We start from the raw sequence: 18,101 nt of genomic DNA, 5'->3' as shown, positions 1-18,101 counted from the left end.
ATTCGTACGTAATGTACACATGAATAACACATCTGTGCTCAGTGCAACGTCATTTTTATTCAAGATTTCAAAGACTGAGGAGTCTTAGCGGAGTACTGCACTCTCTGAATGCATTTCTTGTTCTAGCTGTTGTTACTAAAACGACTTTGACTGTGTTTTTTTTTAAGTATCTTAATATTTTGGCATTAATATGTTAATGCTATTAAATGTATAAAAAATTGCTAAAAATACAGTGTTCTCACTAAATCTAAAAAAAAATGGCACTCCTCAATGCAAAGGAGAAGTCATTAGTGACTCAGCTGTGATCAACATGATCACATGACAAAAATATAAGAACTTTTCAGCTGAACTGCAGGCAGTGTTTACACAGTGCGGATTGGAGACAAGTATGGAAAAGAAGTCAAAAGTCCAATGAAAATATCTGTAGTATATAGCGCCAATGTTGAACATGTTGACTCCAGGTTTTTGAATTTTTGCACAATAAATAATCCAAGAAATTCAACTTTTTTGAATATAATTATTCATGTGGTTAAAATAACTTCATTATGTTGCACAATAAAGACATTGTTAATTCATCTCTACTTCTAGTCATAATTGTGCTGTTTCTATAGTATTCCAGGTCCTTATAGTGCAGTGGAAAATAAGCCCACAGTGTGTAAAAATTTGACAGGAAGAAAAGCAAAATCTAAGCAGAAACGGCTTGGGGCTCAGAGGGTTAACCCACATGCATTGTTTTGCAGATTAAATATATTAATGTTTTATTGTGAGCAGTTGATGTTTTGTTTCTGCTACTGACATGATGCAATATATTGGAAAGACCACATTTATCACAGTAAATAAAGTAAATCACAACTAAATCTCATAGAATTATCTGTTTAAAAGTGACCTGTCATGTTTTATGGAGCAATATTATTATTCAGCAGGTTTGTCTTTGGTTGGGATATCACAGGCAACACTTTATTCATCTTGTTTCAAGCTGTTTATTGTGCCTCCGCAGCACAATATGTCTTGGTGAGTAACACTCGACATGAACACAAACTCCACGGAGCTTTTATGTATACAGTTTATATTTAGCATGGTTAATGAAGCATTCATTCGCTCACTCCTTTTCAAGCACAGTCTGTTACTGTTTGCTGCACCCTTTCCTGCAAAAAAATAAATAAATGTGCACATCAACTGAAAAGTCCAAATTTTGATGTATTTCAAGGTATGGGACTGGTTTGTATCAAGCCAGCATAACACTTAAGCTTTCCAGCTCTTGTGTATACATCTACATGCAGCATAAGATTTAACAATATGTCAGCTGCATGTGTGCACTGCAAAAACTCACAATGTTACTAAGTCTGTTTGTCTTATTTTTAATCAAATTGTTTCATCCCACTTGATTTAAGATAAATTCACTTAACAAGTGAATTTCAGCAAAATGGAGGGACTTGTTTTAAGACAACGCATCTTAAGTATCTTGTTAAGTCAAACAATCTTGAAATTATCTTGTTTTGAGTTGAATTTTACAAGAAAACTCAAAATAAGTTTAACCCTCGTGTTGTCCTGCGAGTCAAAATTGACCCGTTTTAAAGTTTGAAAATGTGGGAAAAAATTATTTTCACAGTGAAACTTCTGATGTCCACATGTTCAACATTTTTGGGAAATTTTTAAACATTTTTTGGTAGAAAAAAAAGAAATGTTAAAAATGCTTCTTAAGAACATTCACAAAAAAATCAAATAAATATAAAGTTTAAAACTGACCTGAGATCAGATGAAGTTTAAAACTCACCTGAGATCAGATAAATATAAAGTTAAATATAAAGTTTAAAACTGACCTGAGATCAGCGAAATTTGCTGGATCTTGGTTGATTTTTTGTGAATGTTCTTAAAGAAAATATTTGAAGTTTTACTGATATACATGTAATCACTTTAGATATTTTTAAGATTTTTTTGGAAGATATTTACTCATTTTTGAAAATATTTACAAGAATTTTCTTACCAAGCTTGGGGGATTTGTTTTAAAAAAATAAAACTTTTAAGGGAAACTTTTAAGGAATTATTGGAATTTTCTTCCTGAAGGTTTTGCAAATTTTCAGAAATTTGAAGAATTTTTTTGCAGATTTTTTGGATTTTTTTCAGACAATATTATAGAATGCAATAGAAACAATAATTTTTGGTGCCCGTAAATGAAAACAACAGGAGGATTCATACATCTCAAATTAGGAGGTTGCATGAAAGCGAAAATCTATTTTTGAGTGAAAAACTGCCTTTTTTAAAACATTTTTTTATAGCATATCTGGCTTATTTTAAGACACCTAAGCTTGACAATCCTGGTAAAATATAGCTTAAAATAAGTTTTCCCTAATTTTGAGATTTCAAGATTCTAAATATCATATCTTATTTCAAGAAATCTTACCAAGCCATTTTTCACTTGTTCTATTAGCAGATTTTTTTCACTTATTTCAAGGTAAAAATTAATTGAAATAAGTTTTTTTTTCTTGTTTTGAGAGGGGCATTTTTTCCATTGTGAACAGAAACACCTACTGTAGCATAAGTGTAGTAAGAGTGCATCCCAGCCTTTAGTTGGAAATTGTATTGTAATGAAGTTTTCCGTGTCGAAGCATTTTGTAGGTATATACTCACACATGCCTCTTTGTGTAATGATAAAAAATGAATTTGGAAATACAGTTTAAACCAGAGATCCATGCAGCTGCTGAAATGCATCCAAAAATCATTAAAAAAAAAAAAAAAACAAAAAAACAATGTTGCTTGATGCAACCAGGAAACTTGATCTCAGACAGCTTCTTATGTGAACCTTAGTGTGTTTCATTTAGTGGAAAAACGGCCTGGAATAAACTGGGTGGCACCCTCTTCATCATAACACATGTTCTTCATTCACTTTTAATCATCTCCTTGTTAGGATTCAGTTTGTTTCATGACCAGACTGCATGAAGTTTCTGTTTTTTACTAAGCTACGTCAAGGAAAACCAACACAACTTTAACAAAACTGCAGCTGTCAAACACCTCATTTAAGTATTGAAGCCAGTTTAATAAGCGTTATTTTAGTAATATGCTAGTCTGACTCACCACATGTAGACGGTGGGTATTAGCGGGCCTTTTCTGACACATGTTTCACACAACATTCTCCACCCTTGGTGCAATCTGTGTGTTACAGTTTTCCAAATCCCCCTTCACTATGGGAAACAACAAGCAGCAACCTAAGCAATGAAATTGGCAAGATTTAATTCTTGCAATAAGACACTCCTGCTGGGTTTTCAGTGAATTAGCTATTTAAGTCACTTGTCAATATTCACTTAAACAATTATACTATTTCGCAGCAGCACAGTTGCAACATCCTGGGCTTAGCACCACCCAAGACAACTGTAATTATTTTAAAGAAATCTCAAAAAAAGGAGAAACAAGCCAGAGCAATTTCCCCCAAGGCAAAATGATGATGAGGTGCAATCAGACCGTTCTCCACAGCACTGATAGGTCTGTCTATGCGAGGTTTGTAGTAGGTTTACCACACATTTTTGATGCAGTCATCAGCTTGTGACTGTGGAGAGTGTGAATTCACAGCAGGCTGACTTGTCGTCACCTATTAATCAGACATCTAGTAAATAATTTGACTTCATGGGAAAGACTGAAATCATCATGAGTGTTGCTTCAGAACAAGTCTTTGTGTTGAGGACCAGCTGGCCTGATTGTACTGTACTTGTCAACTGATGAGTTTTGTCAAGCCATCCTGGTAACAACAGAAATGTTGCCCTTGTGTTGGGTTATTGCTCAGACATGATATTCCCATGTTTATGTGGAAATTTCTCCCCAGTGGAGTAAGACTGTAGTGGTGTGAAATCCAGCAGCGCTGCAAGCTACGACAGCTTCTACTTGAACAGTCACACACAGTTTATCTGCTGTGGACCAATTAGTCTCAGTTTTCTGCCTGGCTTTCTTTTCCAGCCCTATAGGATGGGTTTATTCCAGAGAGAAAAGCTGATGACGCTGACCCAGTGATTCATTTTACAGCATGTAATCCTACTGCAGTGGCCAGTAAGGAATACTTTCTGAAGGTGGCTGATTCTACAGAAAGGGAAAAACACAGCAATGTCTGTCATGTAGGTTTGTTTACTTGGAACTTGGAAAATGTGTTTCATCACTTTTAGCTCATGTAATTTAACAAAAAGAACTCTGAGGGCTGTTCTGCACACAATATAGTGAGGTCAAAGATAGGCTGAAGTGTTGTTTTTGTGTGACCCATGGCCATGTGTTCACAGCTGTTTGTTTGTTTTTTTAAGATTTTTCCAAACACAAGTAGCCGTGTGTCATTCCCGTCATTGTTTGTTTGCTATTTTGTTTCCGATAGGGACATTGTAATGACCAATTTCCCTGTCCATTAAACAGGACTTTAAACTTAGACTACTCAACTAGTCTAAAAGTAAGAAAACACTTTGACACAGGTGTGTGTCAAAATTGAGCACAATTTATTTAAAAAGGGCCAGCATTGTCTGAAAATACATTGTGTGCATTTAGGACCCATTTGATTCCATTAATCCTATTCTTCAATAAACAAATTGTACTGTAAATGCCTCTGAAATGCATGGCAATGTGCTTTGCATATGAGCACATTTTCCTACAAACATTACCACAACTCACTAAGCAAAACTTAACAAATAACATTTAAACTATATTGCAGGTTAACGTCTTGTGCTGGGCATTGGTCCAGCCAAATGATATATGCCAGGTTATGTTGACGCATCCTACACACAATATTATTTTCATTTTTGAGATTGAAATGGTGCCAGATCTGTTCTGCTTTCCACCTTACTGGTTTGCAACATCCGGACATTAATGCAGGGAGATGGGGGCTCCTTTCTGTTGGAGACGAGTGGTGGGAGGCTGCATAATTTATTAAATGCAACAGTTGCACCTGATGTAAATAATGATAATAATAAAATAACTTAATAATGTATTAGCAGTTAGTTTAACCGACTAGCGAGGGTTGCAACATTCAGTCAACTAATCACAGACATGCCTACTTTCTGGTCATTTGTCCATGACGCCTCCTTTTTGATGACACAAAGATGGTGGATTCTTATTGATACCTAGTTTAGCTCAGCAGAGTCATGACAATAACTGCTGCCTACTGTCTTAGAACCAATAGTAATCAGAGCCATAAGAGTGACTCAAAAATATGGAATCCTAAAGTTGTGTACCGTAACCCTTTGTAAACAAAAGCATTTTAGCTTTAAAGTACTAAAAAGCTCTACAGAGTTGAGGGGTTAATTATCTGTGGATCTGTATTATATTGCATATACTCATTTGATTTAAAAAAACATTACATCCCATTTAAACAACTGACTGAGAAGAATCATGGGCAAATTTGCCGTCATCCTGTAATTATGTGACATACATTTGTCTGTCTGTGCGTGCGTGTGCAAAATTATTAAACATTATTAACATTATTAAAAAATGGACTAACAGATTTGGATGAAATTTTCAGGGAAGGTTAAAAATGACACAAGGACCAACCAAGTGATTAGATTTTGGCTGTGATGTGGCTTAAAGTCTGGATTTGTATTTGTTAAAGATTTGAATTGCAAGTTAGTGCCACAGCGTCACTGTAACTATGACAACAAATGAACACTACAGCAGCTGCCTGCTGACGATCACATGATTGTGATCTTACTACAGATTGACCGTTGTGGAGTTATCGGGACGTATTTGTTGGAAATGATGCAAGGAACAATTCATTTAATTGTGGGGGTGTTTCCGAGTCCATCAATTCCCGCCGCCCGATACAAATTTAGGTTACGCGATTTGGTATCCTTACATGACGTACACATGCATAACACACGGCTGTACTCACCGCAAGGTAATTTTATTAAAGATTTCATCCATCGGAAATGATACAACAATTGAGTTGCCTTGGTGGAGTACTGTGCTCTCTGAATGCTTTTCTTGTAGCAAGATGTGGCCACAGTAAAGCAAATTCATACTTTACGCATCTGCAAGGGTATGTGTGTTGTAAATTTTGGCATCACCTAATTCTGTGAGGGCCCCCATGTGGACGCCCCCATACAGCTCAGAATTGGTGACTTACTGTGCGTGTGCCAGGAAAACAAGTGGTAACAAATATTTGGTATGTGCACAAACACAGTAGGAAGCACTAAATTCTCCAGAAATCCTGTGCTGCATCTGCCCACATACTCGGCACAACGCGGGAATAATCACATTAACATGGTGCTACAGCGTAATCTGTAACCTGCTGCTATATCCCTGTGTTTTTCTGTGTTCCATATGAGGGTCAATGTGACGTCCATGTAGCAGACCAACACACCTATCGTAGTGTGATTCAGCCAGTAAGAACTGGTCTGTGCACATAAATGTGGAAAGCATGAATTGACCCTTACACAGGGTGCCTTCCAACACCCATACAATACAGTCCCGACCGTATGCAAACTGCATGGAATAGTATGTGTTGCTGAAAAGAAAAGATGTGGAACACAGCTATACTCATTGAAAGTCTGTTTATCATTTGTGCGTATAAATACAGCTATTAGATGCCCCATTGAGTTTGAATATCAAACAACAGATCCAAAATGCAGATGTAACGACAGTGAAATGTGGAAAAAGCACAAGCCTGTCCAGCGAACGAGTGGAAAGAAAAACAGTCTGACAGGCATCCAGCAATAACAAACAAGCTGGACACTGACTTGTGTGTCTCCATCAATTCAGTGTCTTCTCAGGAAGTGCAAACACTAGAAAGGGGGCAGGGGCTGCATGGGGGGACCAGTGACGGCAGTTCGGCCCCCCAGGAACATCCCAGTCAGGAAGCAGCATCGCAGCAGACAGGGGAATAACAGGAAGCGGGTACCTGCCTGATGCTCCAATGGAAACGGCCTTGTATGGGCTGACCAGTTTAGCCCGGGTTCAAAGACTTAAGAGCAGGCCTCCAGTGAAGAGATGGGTTGAGAAAACAAACGTCTCCAACTCCCTCGCATGTGAAGACTCTTCTCATGACAAACCCCACTAATTGTTGGTTGTGAGTGTTCGGAGAATGTAAACAACCGCAGCTTAATGAAGCGCTTTGAGCGTGGCAGTCTGCACAGCTTAGAGAGGCGATAATAAGCTTTGAAAAATCTACAATTTAAAATGTGTTATTATGGCTGTGGAAGCATGTAATGCACGTCGTCTAAAATGGCTCTCAATTGAAGTTCGGCCGCGAAACCGTGGAACTTCCAGCAGCATCACATGTGACATGTTTGACGTTAATACTTTCTCCTACAAGTCTTTATCTCACCAACTTGCTCCTTCTTGTTATCGTAACACTCAAGTTTCCCTTTGTTTTTCCCCTTCATTTAACCGGTCTTTTGAAAAAAAATCTGAGCTTACACTGTAAAAAGTTTATTTAAGGCATTGGTGTAAAATTTTGTTTTGAATGAATCCCATTTATCATTCTCCTATGGTGATGGCATTTACTTTTGTCGATTTGAACTGGTTTTCTAGTTGCAGCAAAAGTGTAAAAAATTAGGTTCACTGTTTTAGCATTGTGCATCATGATGTCCACATTTCTTCACACATACTGCTGTTTTTATAGGAGGATTACAGAGTAAAGAAAAGGAAAGGCAGGGCTAATGACAAAATCATGTGTTACATTTTACTTTTTTGAGTAAATCAAATACTTAAGTTGGAAAGATTAAAATCTTCACATTGACTTTCCTTATGAATTACTAAGTTGCAGCAATGCAAACTGCTCATGTGAGAGGAATTAAATGACTGAAGTGCATCTAACTATAGCCAGTGGAACTAGTATTACTTGTTAACTTAATTTGGTTGAAGTTAATTCAATTGTGGTTTCCCTCTTGAAGTTATTCAGTTCAGCTGGTCCAACTATTGTCTTTTTCAGTGTGTGGTTATTGAAGGGTTAATGCTGGGGTCAGGCATCAAGGGAAGGCCACTTATGTTCGCCCCCCACCTCAGCCTCCAACAATGACAATGCCATTGGGGTCTAATCCTTCAGGATAATTGCATCGCTGCTGTCCGCTCCTTTAAATATAGCCTCCCCTAATTAAGCCGGACAGTGGGGGGTGGCGGGGCAAGCACGGATTCAACAAGTCGCTTTGTTTTGAAGACACAGGACAAGGAGAGGTGGGGTTGGGAGCATTAAGACCTGCCCTCTCCCACCCCCACTTCTCTTACTCCAAACATGTGGCCCCCAGCCTCGGGGGTCTGAATTGTTTTTTGTGAGCTAGCTAATTGTGGGGGATTTAAACAGGGCTCATCTTGGATTAACCTGAATGACAAAAGAACAGAGAGTAGTGGGCTGAGTGTTTGTGGTCAGTGCAGCAGACTGTAACAGGACGTCCAGGCTGTAAATCATACTTGCTGTTACACCACGTGCCCACACAAGGCTTTACTCTCCCACACACTCATCACCACACCAGGGCTGCAACTAATGACTGTTTTCATTGCGCAGTGTTGATCATTTGTTTAGTCAATTGAGATGTCACCACAATCGCTGTGTTTACAAAATGTATTTTTGTATTTGCGTTCTTTGGTTTCTCAATAGAAAAAGTTAGCTGAAATGGCAAAATTTGAGAAAGAAATTGAATGTTGTTACAGTTTTTGACTTTTTCTAAACAGTTGCATAATGGGAAATGCAGCCATCTTTATCGAATCGGTTCTGATGTAGTGGACATTTCACTCAAACGACTGATCAGCTGATTACACTTTTTTCATTGCCTTCAACTCTGGACAGCATGAAATATGTCCAACAGTAGATTGAAAACAGTTCCTAGTGACCGCTCTTTGCTTTTCTCTAATATATGGCCAAATTCAGTCTGCTTTTGTGAGGACTTCTTCTACTCTGTTTATTACAGCCATGTAACCAAAAGCATCACCTATGATGACACTACGCTGCCTAGTTTATTAGCTTATTAGCATTTAACGCTCCTAAGCCGTTAATGGAAACAAGCCTTTTTTTTTTTTTTTTTTGCATTTTCAGCAGTTGGCTTCAGGTTCACCCGACAGTTATATGGAAATTTGGTTGTCTCAGTCCAAATCTGACCAACAGATTCATGATTGTCTAAAACAAACATATGGTGAAAAAGCACATTTAACAATTTAGAATGAGAGAATAGTTTGCTTAAAGGGTCAACTTGTCAGTGACAGATATAAAGTAATAATGGCCAAACCCATAGGAGTATGTGCATGCTGCTTTCAAGACCTCATTTAAAAAATATGAGTCTTATAATCCACATCTTGCAAATGAATTGTGTCTCAAACACTCATGTTTTCCAAACTCGTCACCTCCGGTTAGTAATGCAAGTTGGGCTAAAACTATCTCTTGTTCTCATTACCAATAACCCAACAAATGTCCTCTCAGTTAGCTGTCAAATAGTAATCAATGAACCTTCAAGAATGTGGTGAAAAATACCCACTGAAAGTTCTCAAAAGACACAGTGATGTCCTTTTAAATGAGTATGTTAGCTGACCAACGGTCCAAAAACAAAGTATACTACCATATATGGTAGAAGCTAGCAGAAAACCCCAACATAAATCTAGCAAATGTTTGGCATTTCTGTTGAAAATGACACACTGAACTGATTAAGCAACCAGTGTCTTTTCTAAATGTGCTCCTGAGCTTGAGTTGAGATAACTCTTGTGACATCAGGGTTTTTTTTCCACTCAGATTTGTTGAAGCTCATCAAGAGCAACAGAAGACCTTGTGCAAGTGTTGTCACAGGTCGAGTAATATACACTTTCAAGCAATGATCCCTCTACAGCACTATCTGATTGGTTACTACCAGCCAATCAGGAGAAGAGGAGACAAACTTGATGTCACTCGAAGTCAAAATAAACAGAAGATGCCATCTGACACCATCACTTGTACATATTCATTTACAGTAGTGTTTATTAATGAAGTGGCCTAGTAATGAATGATTTCAAATATCCATTATCTGGCTCCTTGATTACAATAATTAGTATTTGCCCTGAAATAATCCTATCAGCCCCTAAATGCGATAGTTGGGGACAGTTTTGATAACTGGTTTTTGCTCTACGGTGTTTATTTTAGAAATGTCCAGGAGGTGTTTTTCATTACTCCCTGGCTAAGCTGCTTTCGCATTAACTGTTTTTAATTCCAGAACTGACCCGGCCTGAACAGAGGGCACAGTGAATGTACTTTTATAAATCTGTGTGTGGTAATGTTGACAGATTTACTTCTCATTCTTTCCCCTGGTCAGCACTTCGGAAAGAAACTGAACTCCCTCATCTGACCTTCTGTCCCTGCCGGGTCAGAGTTCCGCTGAAGTACTAAATCAAGCCTGAGAGTCAAACCCAGGCGTGAATAAGGAACTATTTGAGGATTGCGCACCGATTTTGAGTTGCATTAGGATGGAGCTGAAACGTCAAGGAAGAGCTTGTCAGACGGCCAGTTCTCAGGAGAAAAAAAACATCAGTTTCAGTCTAAGTTTACATGAGTCAGCCAGGATGTGTGCGAGCTTGTGGGGGAGTGATTGAGAAGATAGGCGGGGTTGATTATTTCTGTCTGTCTGTGTGTGTCTCACCAGTAGACTGCTGTAGTAAACAGAGTGAGGTTCTCGGCTCCGTCACGTTCTCTCGATCCCACCGTCCGTCACTTTAACCGCGTCCGGTGTTTTCACCCTGAAGCTCGGGATTATTTTAGGAACTTAAAACAGGAAAAAGTACACGGCAAGTTCGATCCAGGTTGGAACTAAAACTTTCACCACCTGCTGTCTGTCTATTGGACCTTGGAGATATTGATTGGTTCTTCCACTGAAAGAGAGGCTGCCTTTCCAGAGACGTGGAGTTGGTCTATGGGAAGTAAACACAATGTAAAGGCAACAATTTCTCTTTTGTGACATTTGTTTGTTATTTTCATTCATTAAGATAGATGTTTTCATTCATTATCTATGATGGCAAAGCACAGCCAAACTAAAACAGCCACTGATTATGTTCACCTTTGATAAATCTGTACATTAATTTACTACTCATTGATCAATTGATGTTTTTTTTTATGAGGTTTAATACAGTGATATATGGTAGTTTACCTTTTCTACAGCTTCATCCAAGCCAAATATTTTAAATCCATTACAAGAAGAAGCAGCATATTCCCCCAGTTTAGAAGTTGTCAGATGTTGCTGCTTGACAATTGATTAGCAGAAACTAATAATTGATTATGTAAGCATACAGACCTTGATTGACTTGTTTCTGTGCAATCCTTGTCTCTGTTGTGTGAGGCTGTGTTGGTAGCACACATCCACATCTGTACAGACCAGCACTTTTAAGTCCATTTTTCCTCCTATGTCTGCATATTTCACATCTGCTTCTTACATCAACAGACCAGTGTACCCCCTGGCACCCACCAGCGTTCTCCTCTTTCCGTTTTCTTTATACTAAATTGGAAGTCGTTTCCAAATAATCAATTTCCAAGTCATATTTGGAACAGCTTGTATCCAAATCAGCATTCAGTGGACGTTCTAATTTGACTTGGAATACCCAGTTCAGTTTCTTTTTTTTTCCTCTCACTTCCTCCTTTTTTGGTCTTGTTCACCGCCCTCCTGTCTATCTCTGCTTCATTCTCCTGCCCTGAAGCTATGGATAGGAAGGCTAGTTGCGTCACAGTCCAGCCAACGTTGCCTGAGACAGCAGTCAGTACACTTGACTTTGTTGAAGCAGAAAGAGAGCAGCTGCCGGTGAGTGGTGTTTTTATTCTCCCTCGTGTAGTTGTGTTAATCGTCCTGAGCTGAATGGTGGTGAGCCTGACTTTGTTTAGTTCTACAGTTCTAAGAGGATTTAGTGGCGTTTCTCTCCTTCAGTGGGAGTTCGAGTGTGTTGTTTTTTCTGTGACGACACTGTGACAGTGGCATGTGTCATTCGGGTGTCAAGTAAATATTTGCCCACGCTGGGTCGGTTGCTGAAGTTGGTCTGAAAATAATTAAAGAAAACAGTTTGCTTCTCACTTTAACCTTCTAAACCTATAACCTGTAAAGAAAGTAAGAGAGAAGTTCTCACTGTTTAATGAGAAAGTAATTGTTGTGGTGGGATTCGGTTGAAAAAAGACGCTGTATCCAGTTCTTCAATAGGAAATTGAGTTGTGAAAAATGAGGAGGAAATATTTTTCTTGGGCAGACTTCAGTACATGTTGAAACATACCTTCACTGGAATGCATAGTCTACTTTACAAAAAAGGATTTACAGTATTTCCAGAGAACATGTTTGTTCCTGAGTTAGTTACTTTCTGTAGCAAATGCTCAAACTCACAGTGCTTGTGTGTTGACAGATGGACCTTTGAGCAGAGCCTGATTTCACCTTCAGATTGTTTGTACACTAAAAAAAACAAAAAATAAATAAGAAATTGTTTTCAACTCACTTTTTAAAAACTATTTGCTAATATTTTAGTTATTAGTTTTGTTAAATTGCAGATAACTGGGGGGAAAAAATGGAAAAAGTATTAATTTACATGTTAACTGTAAAAAAGAGTCCACATCAGGGTTCAGTAACATAAATTATTCATTTACATGTTATCCCATAAAAGCCGCCAAAAGCTCTAATTGATGTCTACATCGAATTTTTTTTTTTAGAAACAGTAGTTTTTTCTTTTACTATATGTGGCTATAAAATGACACTGTTTTACTATATTTATCCACAAATTTTTCGTAATTTTTACATTTTTTTTGTTCTTTTTAGCCATTCTCACAGGATTTTTTTTTCTTTTTTTACAGTGTATGGTACTCTGCTGTTTGTGATATAGACTGAGAAATAAAGATAAAGGAAATGTGACAAAGGTTAGAAATCATGTTGCTGTCTTACCAGGACAGCCACAGGAGAGTTAATAAGTAGTCAATACAAAACACAATTTGCAAGTCTGTGTTATCAGTAGTGGAAATGCAGATGTTATATTCAGTGATGGGTTATTTACACTTGCTTTCTTCCTGTATGAATATAAAAGAAATATTAATGTGTTAGTAATAGAAAAGTGGGCCATTTCTCCTAAACGCCTATATGTAATCTGGGAAAAAACCTCCACCTCCATCGTGTTACTGTGCAGTGGAGGAGGACATTATGAAATACTGTGTATAGTGACTGTAATCTGTGGGATGTCCAAATAGTATAAAACAACAAATGAGTCACACAAACTGATCTGGACTCCTTAAATGACTCTGACATACTGGTTTCGGTATGTTTTCTGTTTGGGTTTCTTTTAGGTTAATTCGGCTCTAGGAATGTTTTGTATCAATCTAGTTATTTGCTGATCTGGTCCAGGAAAACATTGCTAAAAGGAAGCCAGAGGGGCCGAGAAACACGACGTGCCAGATGATCATACAACGTATTTTGAAGAGAAAACAAATGATAAAATGATTATCCGAACTCTGTGTTGTAAACATCCACCACAGTTTACAGACAGGCTTCCTGTGTCAGCTAGGATCTGCTGTACTGGCCCTAGCTGTGCACACATTCATTTTTCCTGAAGCAGATTATTACCATCATGGATGCCTTCGCTTATTTCCAAATAAAGTGCTTTAGATAAACTGACTAAATCGTTTGCTTGTTTGATAAGTGACCATTCATTAAACATCTTTGCTGAACAACAATCGTCCACTCAGAATGTAGCAAAGATATCTAGGAACAGCAGGTTGGTCAAGTGCTGCATATGGAGCTCTAATCACAGCAATATTCAATTTGCAAGAATGCAAGAAATGTATTTAATTTTGTGTTTATCTGCTCCAATGAAAGCTGCAAATGTTAGCATTACAGCGTAAGTGATACTGGCCTTTGCCCTGAAGTAAAAAAAATCCAAGCCGCCACTGCTCTTGAATATTGATATCAGCATATTTTACACAAAGTAAAAACATTGCATGTTCTATTTTATACTCTGTTTTAACTAGCTTAATGTTCACTAATGATAAATTTATCTTCATATTTAAGTGTATTAAAATAACAGGTAAACGCCATGATAAAAAGTCTTATATTTTCTCCACTAAACCATGTCGTCCTCCCTACTCTATTAAGCCAGCTATGAAATTCATGCTACAGATTTGTTCCTGTCAATATTTCAGGAGACTTAAGTCCAATTAGAAACGTTTATTCTTTTTCAAAATGTCATCTTTAGCCAAATATTACTGTTAATGTATAATGGTCATAAATTGCAACAGTAACAGTTTGCCAGTGCTGAGTTAAGACATAAGAAGACATAGAAGCTAGCGCTTCTGCTGTAAATGTTAAGGCTATGTGTTCTGCGTATCCAGTGGAAAACCACACTTTTAAATTTTAATTTTTGGAAACGCAAGGCCTGGAATTGTTTGATTTGGAGAGCTTATCAAACTATGGCTCCTGAGTGCCTTATATATGTAACACTAGCATCAGTTAAACTCTTTTAAAATGTTATAATGTACAGGGAGAATGGGCTTCAATGCTAACACATTAGTTTCTACTCAACTGATAAACTATTGAAGTTGCTACATGGTTTGCTAGCTGAATAATGTAGCAAATAAGTTTGATAAGCACAAGTGGCAATGACGTCATCACAGGAGATTGAGATGTCGTTTATTAACATTAACTTCCTACCAATGTATTTCACAAACTAGTTACAGCTTTAGTGTGAAGACACTGCTTCACTCCACAGCACCACCTGTTTACTCTGCTTATTGCGTGTGCTGCTGAGAGTATTGCAAATATTGGAGCTATGTGATGACACCACTTTTAACGTATGCCAAGCGCCTTTTTCTGCATTATATTCCTTTACAATGACCAGTTGTATATCATGCAGATACAGATATGACAGTTATAGGCCTACAGCGGTGGATAAAATCACCGGTGCGATCAGTCAACTGGACTGTAATGAGGGTTAGGGTTGCTAGCTATACTACTACCTTTACATTCTATCAATTTCCGCCAAACTAATTGTATGAGGATACAAAGCATTTTTATTTGCTCTTAAGTTAACATACATTTGATAGTAAGCATCCACAGGGTTATGTTTCAATGAAATGATGCTGTGGTCAATTACTGAACTAGATGTACAGTGCAGTGCAGTGCAAACACAATGCTGCTTCATATTTAATATATCTCCACCCAGAAGCATTAGCTGGTGAAGATGGTGACTTCTTCCTGTGACATGCAGCTTCAGACTCATGATCCACAGGATCCATTACTTCAGTACCTCCCACATTCACTGTCTGTGTAAGCAGCTGTTCAGTGCAATCTGGTAGCGTCATAATTCATTTTGAAAGATGATGATAAATTTGAGGTCCAGGCAGTCTCGCTGTACAAGCCCATTCTGTAGTATATACTGATATGGCTGTATTTCATTATCATTCTGCCAAAGAAGGAAACAAGAAAAGCATGCAGCGGTGGATTTGTAGTAGGATCACAATCATGTGATCGTCAGGCAGCTGACGTAGTGTTCACTTGTTGCTATAGTTACAGTGACGCCATGTCGCTATCTCACAATAATACAGAAATCTTTAACAAGTCCATGTAACCAGACTATAAACCACATCACTGCCCAAATCTAATCACTTGGTCCTTGTGACATTTCTGACTTTCCCTGAAAATTTCATCCAAATCCGTTATTCTGTTTTTAAGTAATATTTTGCACAGATGGAATGACAGATTAACAGACAAACGTACGTTCTTCAATCAGTTTCTTTAAACCAGTCACTGTTGGCTTGGGTGTAGCTACCCAAAGGATGCAGCTTTGGCGTTCCCTTAAAATAGTGACAGATGCAATTGTTGTGGTAGAGTATTTGCAGGCAAGGAGGCAAGCACTGTGACTACAATGGATAATTTACAGAATAAATTTAGAACTACCTTACAAGACTTTATGAATCCATGGGAAAACATGAAATTTCCATTTGTTGCTACTTGGAGGTTGTCGCTGTTGTTTCATGTAGCAGAGTGAATTTTAAAAACAGTAACATGCAGTTAGCACACGGGCAGGAAAAAGCCGAATGAAATGAGCGACCAATTTATACCTGTAATGTACATCTGGTCAGTCAGATGAAGGTCTCAGCTACTTAATGCAAGTCAGGGGTGTTTAGCTGCCACTGCTCTTGAAAATCTTTTAAACTAACTGCTGTTAACTTAAAAAGAAAACAGATTCAGTAACTGCATGGCTTATTTCTTGTCTCAGATACTTCTAGAACCACATTTTGTAAGAACCGTTTCTGTAGTTTACCTGAAACTTTCCCAATGAGCTGCCATGCTGGTGGAATAGACAAACTGTCAGCGGATTAATCCAATGGAATATGGACACGTACCATCAATCTGTCTGCAGTATAACATCATGTATTCTGCCATCAAGTGTACATCAAGAGCCTTTTGTGGACTTCTTATTTTATAAGGTTAGCGTCAGGGTTAGCATCAGTGAGCTAGTTATTTACAGCTAACCATTATTACTTTCTTTATTGATGAATCCACTCTCATTGTTATTGTAAACCACACAACAATCTAATTAGTTTTTAATGAGCCGCAGTGATCCTTTCGGAGTATCAGTTTAGGGTGTTCATTAGTTAAATACACCATCTGTTTTATAGAGATCATTACATATGCTGCTTTCATTGTTCTATTTTTACTTGCAGATATCAGCTTTGAATGACATCATCCCTTGTTAAGTGCCCTCCTTACATTTGATGTCTGTTAGTGAATGAATGCTGTCAACAGAATTTACCACTGTGGGTCCTTTTATGAACACACTGAACATATGTTTGGGTGACACACACAGAGTCACACACACTTGGCTCTGTCCTGGAAGGATGAAACACAACAAGTGCCTCTGTTGGAGTAAATCCATATGTGTGCGAGGCATCAGGAGTGTACTGTACCGTGGTGAGGGAGAGTGGGCTAATGGGGAACAGGCATGCAGACAGGCAAGCGGTCTTGTTGCATAAGGGCTGCAGTAAAAGCAGGGCCTGGCTCTCCTCCTCCGCCTCCTCTCTCAGCCAGAGGACAGATGGCAGCAGAAGAAAGCGAGCGAGCAGCGTCGGCTCACTCCCGTGGCACTCCTCAACAGATGCATCGTTTATTTATTGAAAAATAAATCAGACCTGGGCCAGGCCTGCCCTGGCTCCCACTTTGATCTCCTGCAGCCTTACTCTGCGCTGCTTTCAATCCCACCTACTGGGCCACTGCTAATGGCAACTCTGCGTAATGTTTAGGAAAGTAGGCTCTCTGCAGCGTACATAGGGAGGCCCCATGGGGTCGTACGCTCCGCTCCCTGAGAGGACAATGAAAATTGGCTCTGAAGAAAAAGGGTAGTGAAAAAGCGACGCTTCGCAGAGTTTGACCTGCTGCGGTTTCTGTCAGCGCAGCTTGATGAAAAGCACACTCATTCTGCAGGCATTTGACTCTTTAAACTTTTTCTCTGACAATCCATCATTCTTAATGCAGTAGCAGATATTGTATTTTTAGTTAGAAATCAAAGTCCTGACAGGACAGCTGCATGTAGGATGGTGAGTGGCTGGAGAGAAAGTACCCACTGTTTGATTGGTGGTTTGGGAAGATGAGGGAGGAACCTCAAAGCTGGAAGGTATATTCAAAAATATCAGTATAATACTGATACCAACTGGGAGAACTGGGTGTTCCTCATCTTAGGCTACTACACAGATAACACTTTATAAACTGATTTGACTGATGCAACAGTTCAAAATCTGTTTTCTCAGGTCACTTGGGACATCAACATTTAAAAGGATGTTGTGGAATCCGAATATTACTCACTTTTTTGTTGTTATATAATTATAAGGCACAAATTCCATTTTATTAAGCTGTTTTTCAAAAATCATCTGTTAGTTCTGCAAACTTGTGGTGATCATTGTTTTCTCACATTTAGAGAATTTATGAGATGCAAAAAAAATCTGTCATGAAAGCTGTCTTATATAATTTAATTTTCAGTAAGTCTGTTCTGGAAACACCAGCAGTCCTCCTCAAAATATTATTCTAACAAGGATGTTGAGGCACTCAGCTGAATATTGTGACATTTGATTTACTGTGTATTTCTAAGGCTTTGTGTTGACTTTATTTTTTGGAAGGGGTTGGGTGTTGAGACGTCGATGTTAATTTCTCAAATGTTCAAAACAAAACAAATTGCTCAAACAT

At 38.3% G+C, this 18,101-nt stretch overlaps 1 protein-coding gene across 5 annotated transcripts in view; it reads left to right on the top strand.

Annotated features, from left to right (window-relative positions):
- Positions 1-18,101, top strand: part of plekhg5b (pleckstrin homology domain containing, family G (with RhoGef domain) member 5b) — a 98,414-nt gene that overhangs the window by 36,748 nt on the left and 43,565 nt on the right. Inside the window, exon 1 of one of the 5 annotated variants that reach the window (XM_035951010.2) lies at positions 10,573-10,841. The exons of 2 other annotated variants lie outside the window; for them this stretch is intronic. In XM_035951010.2, the coding sequence (XP_035806903.2) occupies positions 10,824-10,841 (18 nt within the window). In that variant the 5' untranslated portion in view covers positions 10,573-10,823. Of the gene's footprint in view, positions 1-10,572; positions 10,848-11,576; positions 11,703-18,101 lie in introns of those variants that run through there. 2 more of the 5 variants (XM_035951008.2, XM_023276307.3) reach the window with 2 other exon arrangements.

The sequence above is a fragment of the Amphiprion ocellaris genome, chromosome 8, assembly GCF_022539595.1.
Source record: "Amphiprion ocellaris isolate individual 3 ecotype Okinawa chromosome 8, ASM2253959v1, whole genome shotgun sequence".
Lineage (NCBI taxonomy): Eukaryota > Metazoa > Chordata > Actinopteri > Pomacentridae > Amphiprion > Amphiprion ocellaris.
The sequence above is the reverse complement of the archived record's forward strand: the minus strand, read 5'-3'. Positions and strand labels throughout refer to the sequence as shown.